Source organism: Haemaphysalis longicornis, unplaced genomic scaffold (genome assembly GCF_048455015.1).
Source record: "Haemaphysalis longicornis isolate Haplotype H1 unplaced genomic scaffold, Haemaphysalis longicornis Haplotype H1 scaffold_5, whole genome shotgun sequence".
NCBI classification, from domain to species: Eukaryota; Metazoa; Arthropoda; class Arachnida; order Ixodida; family Ixodidae; genus Haemaphysalis; species Haemaphysalis longicornis.
Window position 1 is genome coordinate 131702753 of NW_027526385.1, and position 19789 is coordinate 131722541.

At 47.1% G+C, this 19789-nt stretch overlaps 1 protein-coding gene and 2 non-coding genes across 3 annotated transcripts in view; 2 read left to right on the forward strand and 1 right to left on the reverse strand.

Moving 5' to 3' along the window:
- The window catches only part of LOC144138706 (uncharacterized), a 47466-nt gene extending 41576 nt beyond the window's left edge, over positions 1-5890 (forward strand). The window contains exon 6 of the mRNA XM_077671110.1: positions 5675-5890. Coding sequence (XP_077527236.1) covers positions 5675-5739 — 65 coding nt within the window. The 3' untranslated portion in view covers positions 5740-5890. The remainder of the gene's footprint in view (positions 1-5674) is intronic.
- Positions 5891-12442: 6552 nt separating this feature from the next.
- Trnaa-agc (transfer RNA alanine (anticodon AGC)) lies at positions 12443-12515 on the reverse strand. Its single transcript has one exon. It is a non-coding gene; the product is annotated as a tRNA-Ala (tRNA).
- Positions 12516-12693: 178 nt separating this feature from the next.
- Positions 12694-12766, forward strand: Trnaa-agc (transfer RNA alanine (anticodon AGC)). The gene has a single exon. It is a non-coding gene; the product is annotated as a tRNA-Ala (tRNA).
- Positions 12767-19789: the final 7023 nt, after the last annotated feature.

The window sequence follows — 19789 nt, forward strand, 5'->3', positions numbered from 1 at the left end:
GTTTCTCTTCAAAATCACCGGGCAACTTCTGGACGATTGAGGTTCGACGACTGAGGCTAAATCCGAAGTGCTTCATGAATTTCTGCAGCCAGCCCCGACTGGCTTTGAAGTGTGCCCGCGATAAGCCTCGTTCCCTTAAAAGCTCTCTTGCTTTTGCCTGGAGCACTTCCGTCGTTACTGGAAGGGCAGCTGCTTGCCGCGTCTGAACGAAGTCAGCCAATGCCATCTCCATTTCGTGGTGACTGCATTCTCGTGGTCCGGTGATTGCCAACCTCGTTGCAGCGCACGCAAATATCCTCTCCCGTTGCGTCCTCCAACCACGGACATTTTTTTCATCCACGCCGAAGTCCCGCCCGGCTTGAACGTTCGACGACAACTCCGCAGCTAAAGCAACTTTTCTTTTAAAAGCGGCACTATAATGCCGCCGCTTCTTTTTGCGCTGTCAAAACCAACGGCCACACCGCACGCAGGACACTGTCCGCACAATTCAAAATGGCGGCCTATGGCCCTTAAGTGGCTACTGGCTCGTCTAGTAATGGCTACAATACTTTCTTTTCTGGGTGGCGCTAGCTGCGCGCCACTTCACTTGGAAATTGGCGCGTATTTCAAAATCCTCGAATGCAAGCCGACCCTGGAGTTTCATATATCAGTATTTCAAAAAAACTATCGGCTTAGATTCGAATAAATACGGTATGTAAACATTGCGGGATTACTGGCGCAAATTGTAGTCCGGAGTCCCCAGGCCATGTTTCGACCACTCTGGGCGCGTTTACGCGATTTTATTTAGTAGAAAAATTAATTAGAAAATTCTGTCCTCCTCTCTTTGTGCTCGCCCATTTTCTGTGGCACTTTCGTGTGACGTCAGGAGGAGCTGAGCTCGCAATTGGCTGCGCTACTGCACGGCTCCCCGGCCTTCAGACAGAGTCAGTCGGCCCAGCGTTTCGTCCGCCGGCCGCCGACGAGTCGTCGCAATTCGTTTGCTCAGTTGAAACGAAGCCAGGACACGTTTGTGAATGGAAAAATGTGCCTTTCTTTACTTGGTTAGTTTGTACACTGTATCTAGCTCCAAGTCAAGGTCGCTTCACACAAGCGCTGCACATGCGACGCTTCGCTGACTGGTACGCCAGTAGGAAAATATAAGGCCTCTTGAAGGCGGGGGAAGAGTCAGCGAAGTCAATATAGGTACTAAGGAAATAAAATCAACTGATATTTTTACCATACAGCGTAAAACTAGGGTGCGGGAAGCACTTTTTGCGCTGGGCGAACAAGCACAGCGGCCAGCAGCACGACTAAGCATCTGCGAACGCTTTTCCGTCTAAGAAATGCAATTGCTAGACGTGAGATATTGTGGAAACTTGGGGGATGCTTACTGTACGGGCGCTATACAACAAATAGTCACCTAAAGTACTTCAAATGATACGACTAAATAAAAGTGTAAACTGGTTATACATTATATACCTTATATATCCAACCTCGGCAGAGCTGGCTTGTGGCCGAGTGGTTTGAGGCGCTAGGTTTTCGTTTTGCAAGTCGCAAGTTCGAATCCCCGAGGGTACATCGTTTTTTTTTTTTTTTTTTGCCAGTTGATTTTTTCGTTTTCGGCCGATGTTTTCTAAACTGAGTTCACCATTTTTGAGCTGTAACGTTCACTGCTCCACGAGCGAGTTCGCAGAACGCCCGCAGACTGCCACTGACGCGCTAGCGAGTTCTCGTTAGCGTGCTGTTGCCACAAGCACCGACTGCTTGCGGGCAGTGGGCACAGACCTGAATCAGCACACCCTTGGCCTGGTGCGAACACGCTTTTACGATACAGGCATGAGTGAGGCAAGCCCCGAATATGCGGGAAAAGCGCATGGCATTTGAGCGTCAGCGGTGACGCGGAGGGCGTTCATGCACTGCGTAGGCCTCGCTAGTGATTTCTACTATTCCAAGCCCTCCTGGGAGGCTTATCTCGGGCATTTTACAGCCGACAATATGGCAGAAGGGCGGTACGGCGATTACTGAGATATCGAGAATGCCCATCCAAACGATGCCGTCGACTGTCAAGCATGTTGTTTCACAGAACCGAAACCGAAACTTGTTTGAATGCTAACCTCGGACATCGTCCAATCACAGTGCCATCTCCTCGCGACGTCACAGCTCTAGTTGGTGCGGCCGCCACAGACCGTGCATGGTAGTTTTTCTTCTTTCCCGCTTTATAAAATAATTCACGACTTATCAACCGGATAAACGATGAAAAGTGTGGTAATTTGAGCCAGTCTACGCAGTGCAAGCAAAACCGGGTGCTTGACAAATTCACTTCAGTGTCCCTTTAACTGCTCCATGTGCTTTAAAGGGACCCTGCAACACTCTTCGTGCAGTGCAAGTAAACCTGCGCGACGTTTAGATTAGACTTCCAGGAACACCTGAGCCAAATATTACACGCGCACGTGAAGCGGTAAGCGCGCAAATCGCCGTGAAAGACGAGGAAAAACCAACCGCGCTCTCTTCAATTCTCCTCATTATGCACCCCTGGCATGGCCTCTGCGACGTCAATCGGGCCATGGCTGTCCTGGCTGTCCTATTGGCTGTCGCTGGTCAACTTCGCGGCTAAATTCTGGCATTTCCTGTGACGATCAGCCGTTGTTGGCGCTGTGTATGAACCTCTTCTATGTCTGAACCTGTCCGCATGCTTTTGGTGTTTCTTTTGTTTTGAGTGCGCACGGAGTTTGAGTGACAAACTAAATATTCCACTTTCAACGAGCCCACTCGACAACAAACGTTTAGTGCCCCAAAAACGCCCTACCAGCCTGAGCACTTGCTTACGAGCAGGCCACCATGGCTGCTTTTTTGTGCCACCAGACCGGAAATAGACCCGTCTACGTTGCGGGGAAAAGGACGAAACTCCCCGGCCTGTGACATATCGAAGGCCGCCGAACAGAACTGCGCGCGCTGCCCCCCTCTCCGGGAGAGAGCGCGCAGCTTTCGTCGCGTTGTCCGCGGTTCTATGCCACGGTTGAGTTGAGAGGGAACATTTATGCGCGATTTTTTATCGCGCGTAGTTTCGGTGATAGTGAACGGGTTTTCATAATTCTTGAGGGAGGAGATTGCTGGGACAATAGACTTTACCCCAAAATACACTCTAGTAGTCGATGGTAAGTGTTGCAGGGTCCCTTTAAGTGGCCACCACCATACCGTTTCATACTAACATACACTAGAGGGAAATCTGGCGCCACTGTCTATGGGAGCTGCGCTTCGGCAAGCGTTCCGTCATGTACCGGGGCAGGCACGTTCCACTTGTCCTTGGCATGGCTCACGAACAGGCTGGAAAGTTGGCTCTGGCTGCGAAAAAGCAACAATATTACTGCAGAAGGTTCATCAAAATTGCTTTGTTATTATAAAATTGAACCTCCAAAAAGATTAATTTGTCAGTGATTATGTAGAAGCTTCATGCTCAATGAACAAGAAAAAAATGTTACCCTTGTTTGTCAATTTTGGCTTCGAGACAAAAAAGAAGCCGTATGGCTAGCTAAGCGAAGTAGGCCAGGAACATCGCTAGCGGCAATCAAGAGTTACTTGATATAGGAGTTGCGAAACTCCCCATAGGCCCCATGCATCAAGAAGTGGCCCTACGATTGGTCCACTGCTTTGGATCTTGTTTTACAGTGGCACCATCTTTTGGTGACAAAATAAACTATACAACTTGCTTCGCCGCTCGATGATGTAGGCGAAAAATGGTATTTGAGTGCTTACGTAAATTTGTTATGCCGAAGGAGCCCAATGTGTTGAACTATGCAAGTGTTTTATATACATACGGAGGAAAAGTAGCAAAGAGAAATGCGACCGTGGGGTCAACCGTCGCTTACGCACTGTCGTCTGCTGCGTGTCCTCTTCGGTCTTCTGGCGGCAAAAAAATAAATAAGTCGCTTCGACGGCTTTATGCCAGCTGAAACTGATTATTTAGAGCTGCTTGATTGGCTACTAGATTAGTTTTGGCATACAATGAGCTGTAGGCCAAACAATAACTGCAAATTCGGTACTTCACTTCGGACCTATGTCGTGCCGGAGTGTCCACACAAGCGCCCATTGGTCGAGGCAGATGCGCGGACGCAGAAATAATCGCCACCAAAAAATCGGAGTTAAGATAGCAATAAATAACTTATGAAAGCACAAAAATAAAGAACTATGCACTTTAAAACAAAATGTAACGTTAAACTGACAGTTTGAATAATTAGTTTGTTTTGTAGACAGTGCATGTGGCGGCCGCAGTGGCGCCACGGTACGCACGATCCAAAGCAGGGGGGTCCAGGTGCGGGCCGTTTTTTGAGGCGGAGTTTCGCAACTGCCTACATAGAAGAGCTCTGGTGGCAATGGCGCTGCCCACGGCGGCCCACGACTGCAGCGACAGATTTCCCTCTAGTAGATATCAGTATGAAACTCTTATGGCCAACACGTTTTCTGCCTGGAGCAATATACCGGCTGCAAGCTTCAACAGCTGGGCACCGCTTCCACTCCAGAAGTTTTGCCTCAACCTCCTTGGTCAGCGGTGATGTTTAATTATGGGGGCATATTTCTAATTTGCCGAAAGCGTAGTTAGTTTAGTATTATGCGTTGAGTAAGAACCATATGAAATTTCTGTTTGTGTGTTTGTGTTTACCAGAAGTTTTAAAAATGCAGATACCGTATTTACTCGCGTAATGATCGCACTTTTTTTTCCAAAAATATGATGCAAATTTAGGGGTGCGATCATTACGTGAGGTAAATTTTTTGCGAAAAAAGTTTCAGCGCAGAAAACGCAAGCATGTTGGAGGTCAGAATTTTTGTGGTACGTCTCATGAACATAATAAACAATAAGAAGATAATAAAAACTCCACAGACCACCGCCAGCCACGGACCACCGCCAGACTCAAAATTAGTGTTTTCATGAATTACGGAACGCGCTGGGACGAGTTTGCTGCGAGGTGAGAACAGGTCGACCAATAAGTGGCTGCTGATGTCACAGTGTGGGACATCAAGACACGGCTGCCGACGCAGCAAGCTGAGCGCGTTTTCTTTTTTGTCTTGTGAGTACATTATGTGCATTTAGTGCGAGTTTCTTCCGCACCAATTATGAACTCATGCGTGCCGATATCGCTAATATCGGCAAGTCTGCGGCAATGACGTAGCCATGTCCGCTTTGAAAGAGGAGGAAACATAGGTGAGCACGACCGTCGTCAGCTCGACTTGGCACACACACGGCATATGGCTGCAGCAAGTTCAGGGTGCGATCATTTCGCGGAAAATAAAAATAGAACTCGTATTTTGACGACAAACTTCAGGGGTGCGATCATTATGCGAGTAAATATGGTAAATGATGTTTGACCCTGAAAATCTGCTCCCAAACAGACTTGCATTGCTCTGAAATTTGCCCGTTTGGTGCTCCAAACCTGCTCCAAAAAACTCAAGTCTGCGTCCACCCCTGCTATTTCGAACTTTCAGTAATTCGAACTGATGTTGCATCCCCATTGAGTTCGAATTAACGTGCTTTTGCTGCAGTAAGGCATTGTGAGGTTGGCTGTGCTTATATATTGGCCAAAGTCAAGCATTTTAAACCTTATTGAACTTTGGAAGCTGTTTCTCATAGTAGAAACATAAACTGAAGCTTTTTGAGGGTAAAAATTGAAAGTTATTTTTTCTATCTCTCTCTCTCTCGCAGCGAAAGAAGCGGAGCGGAAAGCCAAGGCAGAAAGCATCAACAAAGCCCTAGGGAAGAAGACGTGACCACGGCAGCGGCCGCTATCCTCAAAACTCTCGCCCATTTTTTTTTTACACCGTTTTGAAGACATTTGGAGTGGCGTATTTTTTTGTTTAGGATGCCTCCTGCTACCACCCGTCCCAGTGTGCGTCGTTCGTCCGTTCATTTCTTTTTTCTGCTAATGGACTTCTGCTACGCATTTTTTGTTTTTGCCTAAGTTAAGTCACAGAAAAACGGCGACAAAACAGTGCCAGTGAGAGGCAAGACGCTTTTTGCTGCTGAAGAACTTTGGCCTTCATTTTTTAACCTGCGGAGCCGGCTTGACATCCTAATTTTTTTTGAGAAATTCATAATGTAATGCTCTGAGTGTGCGCCAACTGAGCTGATGAGTGAGACAAGCTGTGTTACCTTTGAGACCCATGGGGCGGGGTTCTGTAAGTGCCCTAACAAAACAGAAAAAAAAATAAATGGAGCGTACAAGCCTCTTTTGCACAAGTCTGACCACTTGTGCAGTTGAACCCGGAATTTCTGTGTGGGTGTGTCCGTTTTGCGTTGAGAGCCTTGAGTGTTTTGCTTAGAGGAACGCTCAAATGAATGCCCTTTAATTGCCTTACCACACCAAAGTCAGGAATGCATAGTAGTACAGGGTGTTGCGACGATAATTGGAACACTTTAAAAAATTTTCCTGAGTGAACTGCCGCTCTGTTCGCGCTCAAACTTGCCAGGAGGTCGCAATTTGTTGCCTATTTTGTTTGATACCGGGAGCACCAATGGTACTTACCTGTGTATTCTGAAAATAAATAAAAACGATTTTCACCTATGGCGGCTGATTTGGATGTGCGAGCCAGCGCAAGTTGATGTTGGAATGACTGAACCACCTGCAGAGTGAAACGCATGCTTGGGATTCACGTATGGAGCCAAATGGTGCAACAGACGATCAGAAAATGCACCTAGAAATGAGCTAACAGACGATCGGAAAACCCCGTTTTCGGGCTCGCACGTCCAAATCGCCGCCATTTTCCCATAGGTGAATATAGTTTTTATTTATTTTCAGGATAAACAGGTAAGTACCGTCGTCGTTCCCGGTGTCAAACAGAATAGACCACAAAATGCGACCTTCGTGTGAAGTTTGAGCGCGAACAAAGCGGCGGTTCGCTCAGGAATATTTTTTTAAAGTGTCCCAATTACCGTCGCAACACACTATGTTCAGAGTTGTTTCAGCTAATTTACGCTTATTTCTTGGTTTGTTTGGGAGGGGTGTTTTTCTCTTGCACAATCCTGGCCTTTGATTTGCTCACGCCAGCACTGACGGAACAATTGCAAGCCCTTGGAGGTACTTCTAACCGTTAACTGTGAACAACCAAAAAGTTTGATTTCACCGCCAGGTAGACAGAAACCAAGATTTGGATATGGAGTTAACATCATAAAGCAGTGGTTGAATTGTGTGGTACATTCTGTTTTTCCTGTTGCAGGCAAGCTAAGGCCGATTAAATGGATTTGCTTAACTTCTGTTAAGTGTTTCTGAGCCTGCCCCAATATATTTTGCTCCGTTTGAGGTCACTTCAACAGATGTTGGGCTTTCACGAGTCAATTTATTGCCCAATTCTGTCGTGAGCAATTATGAGCAATGAATTGATCATAAGCAATTTTGACTGACTGCCGTATGCTTCACTCCCAGCCCAAACAATTTTAGGTAAGATATGATGTACTAAAATGTGGCTGCTGCTGCCATTACCCGTTTGAGCTGGCCAATACTGCACGTTAAGTGCTTCATTCTGTAAAGTGCCCTTTTGGTGACCGCTCAAGAAAATGGCCGCTGCTGTAGAGAATAACGGAAAAACATGCGCAGTATGATGGGATTGGAACTTGGGCCTCCACAGTCGCAGCCCAGTGCACTACCGAGTTTGACATTCCCGCTTTTCGTATTTTTTAATTGGTCTTTGCTACCTCCGCATGTTGCCTGTGGTAGAGCAAAAGTTGTCGTCCCTTTGTAGCCCATGCCGACTTGGAGGATGAGGCCAGTATCGGGAGCTTTGGGGGCTAATGTGCTCCCTTTGCAAAATTCGCAAACATGTGAATTCGAATTGTAAAAGTTGTGGAATCGTGCCTGCCGCGTGACACTTGAACGGGGTGGGACACGAGTAGTATAGGTGCACAGCAGTCACCCAGAATGCTCGTGCAAGGGAGGTTGTGATGTGTGCCAGCCTCCTGGCTGCGATAATTGCGCAGTAAGATGAAACAAGCGCAAACACAGTATAGCAGAGAAGTCGCTCGAAGAAATCCATGCCAAAGGAAAAAATTAGCTGTTCCACTCGGTGTGAAAGCTGTTGAACGGGCTGTGGCGCTGTTATCCGCTCACTCTCACCACCCATCACGCTCTTCGCCGCCGTCTCATTCCTCTCCCGATGAATTCAACAGAGGTTTGTCCAACGCATTTCGAATTTCCCGCCTCCGCAGTGTTCGGGCGCCCCCTGCCTGAAACTGCGCCAGCGGGAGTTCTGTTCTTTTTGTGCTTGCTTTTCCTCCCGCACGTGCCAGCGTTGTACTGCCACTTTTTTTCGCTTACCAGTGTAAAAACCAACCTAGCGAGCATTCCCAACTAAATGAACGCGGGCGCTGCAACTTAGTTATGTGTATTTTGCCTCAAATGTACCTGCAGTTTTCTTTGCACTAAACAAAAGGGAAATCTATGACGAGTTCCAGCGGCACACGAGTTTTGAACGCTTATGACTATATAAACCGCTTGGCTTTCGAAGCCTCTGGGTTATGCCGTGACGACAGCCGCTATGATGGAATGCCGTGCGGCTCTACTTGGGCCCAGCAAGCGAGCTACGATGACAACTTGAAAAATCCCACGAACACTGATTCTTGGGAAACCGGAGGTTTGTGAATGTTGCATACTTCATGGTAGGTGTTTGCTTTCTGATTCACTTCTCGGGGCAGTTTTACCATTCCAGGTGTTTGAATATTAAAAAATCATGCACCCCTCCGTCTGTCGACGGGCGCTGGTTGAACACGAAGCTTTCTCGTGATGGATTCTTTGGTTGGCCTATCCCACACTGAGTATGTGTTAATCTGGAGGTACGCACCACTTTTCTAGGATACCCACAGAAACTCTTGGGTGTGCATTCCGTAGGCCTAATGTTTGCATTTGGGGTGTACAGGGTGAATTGGTACCTGCTGCTTGGCGTTTGCTTCGACCATGTCGAAATGGAGAAATCGGATTGACGCCGGTTTCATAATCCAAAGGACCTAAATTCGATTCCGACCACGGGAAGCGTTTTTTCTCTTAACTTCACTTACGATCATTCCTCGTCTTTCCTGCGGGGCGTATTGGCGTACAACTGCACCAGTGAGGACACTAAAAGCTTCGCTTTAAAATTTACGAATAGAGACGTGAAAGTTTGCTCTCCTGCACGACATGTGAACTTTCATACTTCACCGAACAGCGGGCCCCTTTGGGTTGGCTTTTCCGCATGGCGGCAAAGCTGCGCAGGAAGCCCTAACGCATGTAAGACTTTTGCGGAACGAGTGTATGCCAATTGTGTATGCGAGCTCAAGAGCTCAAATGCGAGCTCAAATTTTACACGTTCGTGTAACATTTTACGGTACAGAAAGGTGTTTTCTGTCATGAACTTGCAATGCTTGCAGGAAGGGGCTGGTCATGCATACCTAGCTTCTTTTCAATGATTTGAGAAACCACTCAAGCATATTTCATTTTAATTTCAATTCTCTATTTCTCTCAGAGGTTCCCAAGAAAGCCTTCTGAGCTGAAAGCTGTCGTGCACGTCTTGATGGGGCCGAGTAAGCCACTGCACGACAGTACTCAGTACAGGGATAGATATGGGTAAAGAAAGCTTAGTTAGCAAATGTAAATTTACATGCTAGCACCTTAATAAAAAGATACAGGCATCATACAAAACATATCAGTAACATATAAAAACACATTAACTACATACCAATGTCAATTTACAGTTTTTGAAGTACATGTTGCGTTTCATTGAATGTCGAGTATTGGTAACTGTTTAAAATGAATGGAAGATTGTGTGGAGCGCTTGAAATTTGCAGTTGGTTCCAAAACGTGGCAACACCTTTGATTTTGGCTGTCAAACTGAAGCCAGGCAGCATTTCTGCATACTGGATGAAAAGCAAAACGTGCGCAATAATAAGAACTTGTACATTCCATTGCGCACAATGTGTGGAGGGGCTGGCTCGCATTTCTTCATTCCAATGTATGCGAATATTTTCCCCCACTGCTGTTTTTCCTTGTTAAGTTACTTTTCAACCACTGCTTTCTGATCGAGCACCATTATTTAAACGCTCAAATGTGTTAAGTCCTTAAATAACAAATCTTTTTTGTAGCTGTTTTGAAAGCTCCATGCAAGCAATAATATCCACATTCGAAAATCGTTTATTAAATTTGCAGTCCTCAATTGCACATTCGTGCATATCTGCTTTTGGTCTGCTTTTTTGTTAAATTTGGTCGCTCGCCCACTTTTGCATCCACTCAATCTACTTTTGTTTCATCTGCTCATTCGATGTACTGTCGTCTGTTCCGTCTGCGCCTGTCAACCATTGGAGAGACGCAGGAAACGCATGGTACCGTCTCTTTGACCTTCAAGATAAGTCGAGGTCACGCGCCTCGCGCAGTTTCTCAGCACCGACGGAAGCACCACCGATTACGCTTCGGACGACGACGGGACCGATTCGCGGGCCGACGGACGCCCCGGGACTACCAACCATGTCGCCGACCGGTCGCCGGCCGAAGCAAAATTGAAGACTGCGTGGAGCTGGCTTCTAAACAGCGCGCTGGTGTCAGGTATGTGACGCCGTGGGTACACGAGCATCGTGGTGAGCGCTACTACCATATGCGGCCATCAGAGCGTCTCGTGGCCTTTCGAGAGCAGTGCATCTAAATTGTTTGTAAGCGCAGAGAAATAAATATGTGTAAAGGCACTTTGTGGGGGACGAATTGTGAACGGCGTGCAATTGAAACTTCGGTTCGCGTCGCTTCCCACCTATGCTTCAAACTCAAATGTTTTCTTTCCTCAGTGACATTTATCGCGTACGACGTACGAGTAACATACTAATACTTGTGCGGTAGCCTGCATAACCTTGTCCAGCCCGATTTAGGAGACGGAAGAACGCTTTGCAAACTCGAACTTGGCTGAACTATTTGAGGCGGGTGAGGCGTAGCACAAAGGAGGAGCGGCCATATCATGTTCGCCCGTCTGAAAAGGTTGTCCTTCGTCGCACTACTCAGAACCACTTCCCAACGATGACACAATAAACGCGCTGAAGGAGATAACTTTTATAGGAATCATCCCAGGGGCAGTATTGTCGTAACTGTCCCTTTTGAAAACGTCCCTTTTGAGTCCCTTTCATCGTGACGTACTTCCGGTTAACGGTTAAGCAGTAAGCGTTGGCAGTACGTTTGTTGCGCTTGCGTTACGTCACTTCCGGTTGTTTGCTTTTAGCCAATCAGGGCTCGACAAAAGGTACACGTTTGAAAGGGACGCAAAAGGGACAAAACTGGAGAATGCCGCCCCAGAACACTGCATTCGCTGGAAAAGACGCCAGGGCACACTGTCGGCGCAAGCAGCAAGGCGCGTGCGGCGATATGGAATCCGCTGCCGGTTAGTACGTGCTCGATCTCGGTAACTGTTGGCGCATGTGCAGGTATCAGAGAGTTAAGGGGTACAACGAAGAACCGGTCCCCGTACGTTCCGGTACGGTATCCGCTACACCTGTGCATATGCGCACAACCAGTTTTAGTTTTTCTGCCTCTACGCATGCGCAGTAGTGCCGGTCATCAACCGGGTACAGTACCGGGACATGTTCTCTCACGGTAGCCGGTAAAGTGAAAACGGTAATGGGATTCTAAACACGGTAGCCGGGCTAACGCCGTATTTTAATTAAGGGTGCTCCGACGATAGATGAAGGTCTTAAAAAAAAATTCTCAGCAAACTTTTTTTCTGTCGCGCTGAAACTAGAAACGAACGTCACAGTTTGTGGTCTATTTTCGCTTAACACGTACCAGAATGATGATGATATTGTAGCGTACAGCAAATACGGGCTCCGTGTGGTGGGGGTGGCCCAAGTAGTTTAAAGAGGCACAAAAACCAAAGAGGGAGAGCGAAGGGTGCAACGTAAAAACGCTCGAGAACCGGGAGCCAGGCATCAGCGCGCGCTATCCGAAGACGATGATTTTGTTTCTTCCGTCGTCGATCACCGTTGCGTACCCCTACACAAGAGTGTCCGTTCTTATAAAACACGTGACAATATTTACCTGCTTATTTAGAATATGAATAAAAACGATTTTGGACGTTATCGGCCAAACTTCATTGAATGAAAACAGAAGCAAAGGGGTGTAGGGGGCGTTGAAATGAGCGGAATCACACGTGGAATACAAAGGAAGTCCAGGGCTCAAGCGGCTACGGCTATTGCTTAGGCCCCATCATGTCGAGTTGATTTTGTAGCGAGGTGCTAGCTGCTCTTCCCATGATAAAATGTAGGTAAAAGGAGACATTGGGAGGCGGGGGGGGGGGGGGGGGGGGTTGTTGGGTGCCTTACATGGGTGCTTTCCAATGTAGTCGAGGGAATATGGTCCCCCCGGTCGTATACCTTTTGGTACGGCTCTGACAGAAATAGCCTTGCTTCAGGCAAGTAAAAAAAAAACCGTACAGGAGCAAACACAAAACAGACAAAGTTAGACAAAATGAAACATCGTGGAGGTGCTGGGTATCGATCCCAGTACCTCTCGCATGCTAAGCGAGCGCTCTACCATCTGAGCTACACCCCCGACGAAGACACGAGGCAGACGTAGGTTGTTTTATCGCTCCCGTTTTACTGTCGTCCTTGTCTTAAACTCGGAATAAATCCGGTTGCGCGCCTCACAAAGGTTGCGCAATGATGCCCAGGGGACTTGGCAAAGTGCCTTGGTTTTTTCTGGTCGGCACCGTTGTCGCCTCTTCTGTGTCGGGGGTGTAGCTCAGATGGTAGAGCGCTCGCTTAGCATGCGAGAGGTACTGGGATCGATACCCAGCACCTCCACAGTCGCTTTTTGTTTGTTATTTGCAGGGGAGGCTACTTTTGTATAGTATTTTTTTTAATTGCGCGAGCGCAGTGATGACAATATAGCGCAAGAAACCTATTTGTGGTCATTTTACTGTCACGTCTCATAAAATATCAACGCTATGGGTGTGATTTGCTCGAAAACAGCTGCCATGCGTGTGTATAGGACTACCTAAATAGAGCAACCTAAGTACAAGACAATTCAAATAGGGAAAAGGGGTTTAAAATCATTCATCACCGTTTTGAAGATTTACCTGTCCACGCCACTCATCCAAAGCTACTAAATTTGCCTGGCCGAACCATGGACCATTAGGGAAAAGCCAACCATGCCGCTCTCCACCCTGGCACGGTCAACAGCGTTCTGTATTTTAATTTTTTAATATTTTTAATATTTTTCCCTTGTACTGTATTTTAAATTAACTGTATTTTAAATTAATTCTTACAGTGAAATAACATATATTAGGCAGCACCTCGTACCCCCTGCGGGGCCCGAGACAGAACCGATAAAAATATGCGGTAATATAAAAATAGGTCTGTAACTTAATTGACATGCTATTTTTATCTCCTCATTCATACCTTACATTCATACCTCAGTTACCTTACATTTTTGCATCTGCGTTGTAAAAGAAACGGTTGATATATCCACTGGTTCTGGGAAGGTTATTAATGTAAGTTCTGGTGCTATTAAAGTGAGAACAAACTTTACGTGATCGGGGTGCTATCTGTACCACAATACCTGTTGTTCTTAAAGGAGCCATGAAGAGAAAACACAAGTTTGGTTCATTCGAAAGATTGCCTCGTTAGAACCATAACGACGCCACTTATAACGCAAACTTCGCTCAAATAAGCTACATAATTAGGAAAAACGGGAATGGTCATGCGACCCAACAGCTCATTTCCCGCAACAGAACCTATGCCGTCACATGGGCTAAGCTCTGCGATTGGCGGAGGCCGGCAAAAGCAAACGCATGTTAGGCAGGGCTTACAGCTTGCATAGCGAGCTAAATGCCCGTGAAACATACTGCACATTCTTTTTATGACAAAGAACGGTGGAGTAAACGGTTGAAGGTCCGAACGAACTCGCAAGCGTGTGCGCCAATGCGTACGAAACTAGCGCGGCGGCCGAGCTCGACATCTCGCCGTCGCGCAGACGAATTTTCGGGTTCGAGGCTCTTCGGGGCCAACGAACCGTTCCAGCACGCACAGCCGCGACCTTGCTTCGTATCGTAATCCCTTCACAGGAGGTTGGCCGTCATATCGCCAACCAGCAAAGGTAAAAATAGAAACGAGGGGAGTAAGGAACAGCAAGAAGCGACGAGATAGTGCCAGTCGTCGCGTAAGTTTCGAATGGTGTTGGTTTGCTGCTGTCGTTACGAGCTCGTTTCCAGTTTACAACCACTGAAAACTTCAGTTTGTTCAATTACGGCAGGGACCCTTACGTTAGCTCACTCCTGGAACATGCTGGCGCTCGTTGCCGACTTCGTCAAATCGCTCTGACCTTGGGGAAAAAAATGCCGTAAACACCGCGCATTGACGCTCGTATCTTTATGGTCGAAGCAGAGAGCTCGCGCGAACGGCTTTCCATACACGACACCGGCCAACTGGCATAAGTGATACTGCTACTGAAATTGAACTATTATTAACCGTAATCAAAATACGGCACATACGTACCAGTCTATATTCGTCCGTCGCGACGGGGCTGACGAGGCAGCGGTGCCGACGGCTGGGCGTTCGTCTGTTGTGGCTATCGCGGAATGGTCGCTTTCCCGTCCACCGCGTATCCCACAACTCTTGCCGCTCGTGCACTTAGAAGCATTGAGCGTTATTGTGGTGTGAGGTTGTTAAATGCAAGCCCGAGCTCCTCGGCGAGAGTTTTGTTCTCCGGATCAGGCGATTCCATGACTAGGGCTGCGGGTGCACTAGGTTTTACTAGTATTTTTAAAATGGCCGCCGTCTCGATCGACTCCCGCGTGTGGGTGCTATATGGAGTCGACATACTAAGTACCTGTTTCATGGACCGGCTCTATGACGCCATTGTACACGTCACGGAATGTTCAATTTTAGCGGGAGATTTAAAATTTTGGCTTAAATTGCCTTATTTATCAGTGAATAAAGCATCATTTGCTTCCGGGAAAGCGCTTGGGGTACTATGAAACACCTAATCTTTCGAATAAAACAAACTTTTGTTTTCTCTTCATGGCTCCTTTAAAGGAAGTAAAAGTGTTGCCCATATCGGTGTCAACAGTATGTTCCCAGAACACAATTTTATTTTTCTTGCAATGTTTGAATACAATCAGAACTCACGCCAGTATTTGGAGTACCTTTCAAAAGCGTACTGAGGTCGGCCAAACATTTGAGGCCGTAGGTAGGGCCAACCTAGGCCAATGTTAATCCCTACGGTAGGGCCCACATTTTTAGCCGTGCCAGAGCAGAGGGCGACATGGTTGGCTGTCGCCTAATGGCCCATGGTTTGGCCAGGCAGTTTTGGTTGCTTACGATGTGGGGTGTGAACAGGGAAATCCTCAAAACAGTGAAAGATGATTTTAACACACTTTTCCTAACACCCAAGTACAACAGCCTTCACTTACCTTGTTTAGATAATGTTTAACTTAGTGCTGAAATTATGCCATTTATTCTTTTTTTATGTACCTATGTACTTGTTGTTTCCATTTTTGTGATATCCTCATCATTTGTACCCTCCTGCCAAAATCCCAAAGTGGGATTAAGTATCAATAAATAAATAAATCGTCTTGTATTTAGGTTGCTCTATTTAGGTGGCCATATAGACCTGCATGGTAACGTTTGCAAGCAAATCACACCCATAGCATTGATATTTCAGTAAACGTGCACAGTAAAATAACCACAAATTGGTTTCTTGCGCTATATAGTCATCGCTGGGGTTGCGCCATTAAAATTGAAATACCATACAAAACCATATTCCCTTGAAAGGAAACAAACAAAAAACGTCGTGGAGGTGCTGGGTATCGATCCCAGTACCTCTCGCATGCTAAGCGAGAGCTCTACCATCTCAGCTACACCCCCGACACGAAGAGGCCACAATGGTGTAGACAAGAAAGCACTTTGCCAAGTCCCCTGGGCATCTTTGCACAACCTTCGTGAGGCACACAATCGGATTCATTTTGAGTCGGAGACAAGGACGACAGTAAAACGGAAGCGATAAAGCCACGTACGTCTGCTGCTTCTGTCTGTCGGGGGTGTAGCACAGGTGGTAGAGCGCTCGCTTAGAGTGCCCAGCACCTGCACGATGTGTTCCTTTTTATTCCGGCTATTTTTTGCCTCTTTTGTGTTTGCACCTCTACGATTCTTTTTTCATATTTTTTGTCTGACGCAAGGCTACTTCTGCCAGAGACGTACAAAGGGGTAGGCCCGGGTGTACCATTTTCTCTCCCCCCCTCCCACATCCTACGACATTGAACGCTATGCACACCCCCTTCTCTCCCTTGCCAACTCTTTCTACACACATTCCTAAAGCGGCTATAGTCTGTATGTTCGTGGAACTAGTTGCGGCCCGAGGTAATGCAAGTTGCGTTTCACTTTTCTTTTTGTTTAAATCTTTGCTCGAGTGACGGCTCGCCACGATGCTTGTGTATCCACGGAACACGTTGCATGGTTTAGATAAGGTATAAAATAAAAAATATGCGAAACTGTCTATTATGAAACCCTGCGACAACCATGAAACCCGGGAGCACTTTTACTTTTGATGTCACCAGTTGCTTCGTATGGTTTTTCCCTAACTGTACAGCACTTTGTATACAAAGCTGTGTACGGCAAACAAAAGTCGGATGGACTTGAAAAATTAGGCCATTTACTGAAGCAGTAATTCTCACATGGGTGTCCACAGACCTCAGGAGGTCCCCAAGGGTGTTTCAGGGGTCCGCCAAACACTCAAAGGGCGGTCAAAGAAGAGAGAGAGAATAAACATTTATTGAGCATAAGTGCTTATGGCAGGGCACTCGCCCGGTGGAGGGCATCCTTATTCCGGGATACCCAGGCTGCGACTTGCCGTCCAGGCCCTCTTGACCAGTTCTTGCTGGTGTCCAAGGTCCGGATCGACCAGACGAGCCATCCACTGCTCAAAAGTTGGGATGGGGATTGGGGGTAGGTTTGATGTTTTTTGGCACTCCCATACCTGGTGGTACAGGGTGCCCGGCATTGGACAGAAATTGCAAAGGGAGGGATACTGAGTCGGGTAGATAAGAATTTGTCTGCAATCGCCGAAGAGTGGTGGCTTCTTCTCTGCTTAATTGAGGATGAGGTGGTGGGAATACTCTTCTGCCGAGCCTATAATGTCCCAGGACGTCTGAGTACCGGAGAAGTGGGTCCGTTTTGGTGTCAGCGGAGAACATTCCGTCTCGGGTAATGGCCCGGTGTATGTACGCACGGGCAGCGGTGTGAGCCGCCTCATTACATTACCGTCGATGGATGCATGCCCAGGAACCCAGACGATTTCCATATCAGGTAGCTCTGCAATATTTTTCAGAATGGTCAGTGCTGGTGTAGAGATGCGCCCCCGCTGATAACTTCGACATGCCGCTTGCGACTCAGTTATAAAGTCCTTGCTGGTCGTGGCAGCCAGGGCAATTGCAACTTCCTCTGCAGCTTCTGTTGAGGCTGTACGCACAGTCATAGCTGTCATTTCCTGACCGGCCACGTTAACAACGCAGACGGCGTGTGCTGGTTGATTTGGATATATGGCTGCGTCGCTGAATCTTGTTGTTGGGTTATTTCCACTTGGTGTTGACGGCTTTAGCTCTAGCGATGCGGCGTGCCTTGTTATGAACGGGGTGAATGTTTCTTGGTATCGGTAGAACTCGGATGTGCTGTCGAATCTCTAATGGAACACGTATCTTGTGGTCTTGCCTGGGTGGCGTCGCATATCTTAGCTGTCGTAAAGTCGTCCTTCCCGTGTGAGTCAGCTTCAGTCGTTCAAGCTGAGAGGTTCGGTGTGCTTCCTCTATCTCCTCCCAGCTATTATGTATTCCCAGTTGGAGCAACCTTTTCGTTGATGTCTTTGATGGTAGTCCTAAGGCGATCTTGTAAGCTTGTCGAATTATAGTATTCAATCTGGCTTTCTCCGTTGTTTTAAGGACAAGACAGGGAATGCCAAATGCGACCCTGCTATGAGCAGTGCCTGTATGATGCGCAGGGTATCCGACTCCAGCAAGCCAAACCTTCTATTCGACACCCGATGCATGAGGTGCATTAGCTGGCTGAGAGTGCGGTTGAGAAGGGCAATTGTATGCATTCCTGATCCATTTTTAGGAATCACAAGCGCTAAAATACGCAGATGAGGCACACTGGGAACTGGTTTGCCCTGTATTGTGAGCTCGGGCTCAGGGATGCTTTTCTTCCTCTGCGTAGCTTTCCCAGATATTAGAGTAAGCAAAGCTGACTTCTCTGGGGCGCATTGTAGTCATCGAGCTCGAAGGTATTCGTGTGCCTTGTCGATGGCTAATTGAAGGGCGTCTTGTTGCTCCCCCATTGATCCCGTGGGGGTCCAAAGGGTGAAGTCGTCTGCGTAAAGCGCATGCCGTAGATGCGGGATGTCACTGAGTATTCGAGGGAGAGCTTTCATTACTATATTGAATAGGAGAGGTGATATCACCGAACCTTGTGGAGTGCCCTTTGGTATTGTTTTACATGTTCTTGAACGGAGGTGGCCTATTCCGATGGTTGCCGTGCGTCCTGTCAGGAAGGCTGCAACATAGTTATATAGCCTCTGGCCACAGTCAATTGAGGCTAGTCCACGAAGAATGGCTTGGTGGTTAACATTATCAAAGGCTCCTTTGATATCCAAAGCTAGTATGCATCTTTTGTGCGAATTGGAAAGCCTGTCTAATATTTCTTCTTTAAAGGGAAGCTGAAGCGCTTTCCAAAAAATTTGAGTTAGATTAACAGTTATATAGTTTCTTGCGCGCTGATTCCGAATATCACATTGAAATTTATCGTAAATGAGTCCAAGTGGCATTTATCTTGCAAAAAGCGCGGCCCCGTTTGAAAGACGCGCGCTTTTCGTCTTTTGACGCCCCTGATTGGTTGCGCCCGTCATGACGTCAAAGGAGGACACCCTTCGGCCGCACGGGTTGTCGGAAGCATTGCGAACGATCGCACGTTTGCCTTTGCGGCAATTTAGCTTGCAGTTTAATTTTCGCACATGACTGGAAGTTTGTTTTATAATTTCCCGTGCTGTTGGTTCAAATATCTTGGAGCTTTGGAGCTTAAATTTGCTTTACACGACAGAGAACCCCAAAGCAGTGACTGTGACGTCGACTAGTGGGTTCCATCAAAATATTTTCGAATTAGGCAACCAGCATAGGGGGATTTTATACCTTCTGTTAATATTAGGTGCTGTTTCTTATTATACACAAAACCATTTATGCCGAAGATTAATGGGCGTTTTATAAACAATCTGCCAGCGAAAAGCACGTACGTGCACTGCGCCAAAAAATAGCGTTCATGCGCAGTAAACGTATATGCGAGACACATCTTGCCGGTACACGCATAAACCAACAAGCAGACTCTGCTTCCGCATTTTCTTTGTTCGTTGTCGCCCACCCCAGCCCCGTTACTCATCCCCGTACAAAGACCCACAAGCGCGCGCCATTTCGGCAGCGGCGCTACGGCGCCTCCGCGATTGCCAGCTGCACTTCGATGAGTGGCGTCTTACTGCTTCACATGCATTTATTCTGAAAACACTGCAGCATACTAGTGCCTGCTCAGCATTATTGGCTGTAGTAGGGCTTGATTTTCGCTTGTGCGTTGCGTATTCTGCTACAATATTACGGCCACCTCGTTATAATTAACAGACCAGTCGGACAAGGCAGTTACGTTGTAGTTACGTTACTTTAGGTAACAATCACCAAACGTTTGTGATAATGAATCGTTGGCCTGTTTCAGCATTTTTAGATTTAAGCATTTACCGCGCTAGTCGGACAGAGGCCGTGTATTTACTCTTCACTCCTAATTTTTTTAGTATCATCA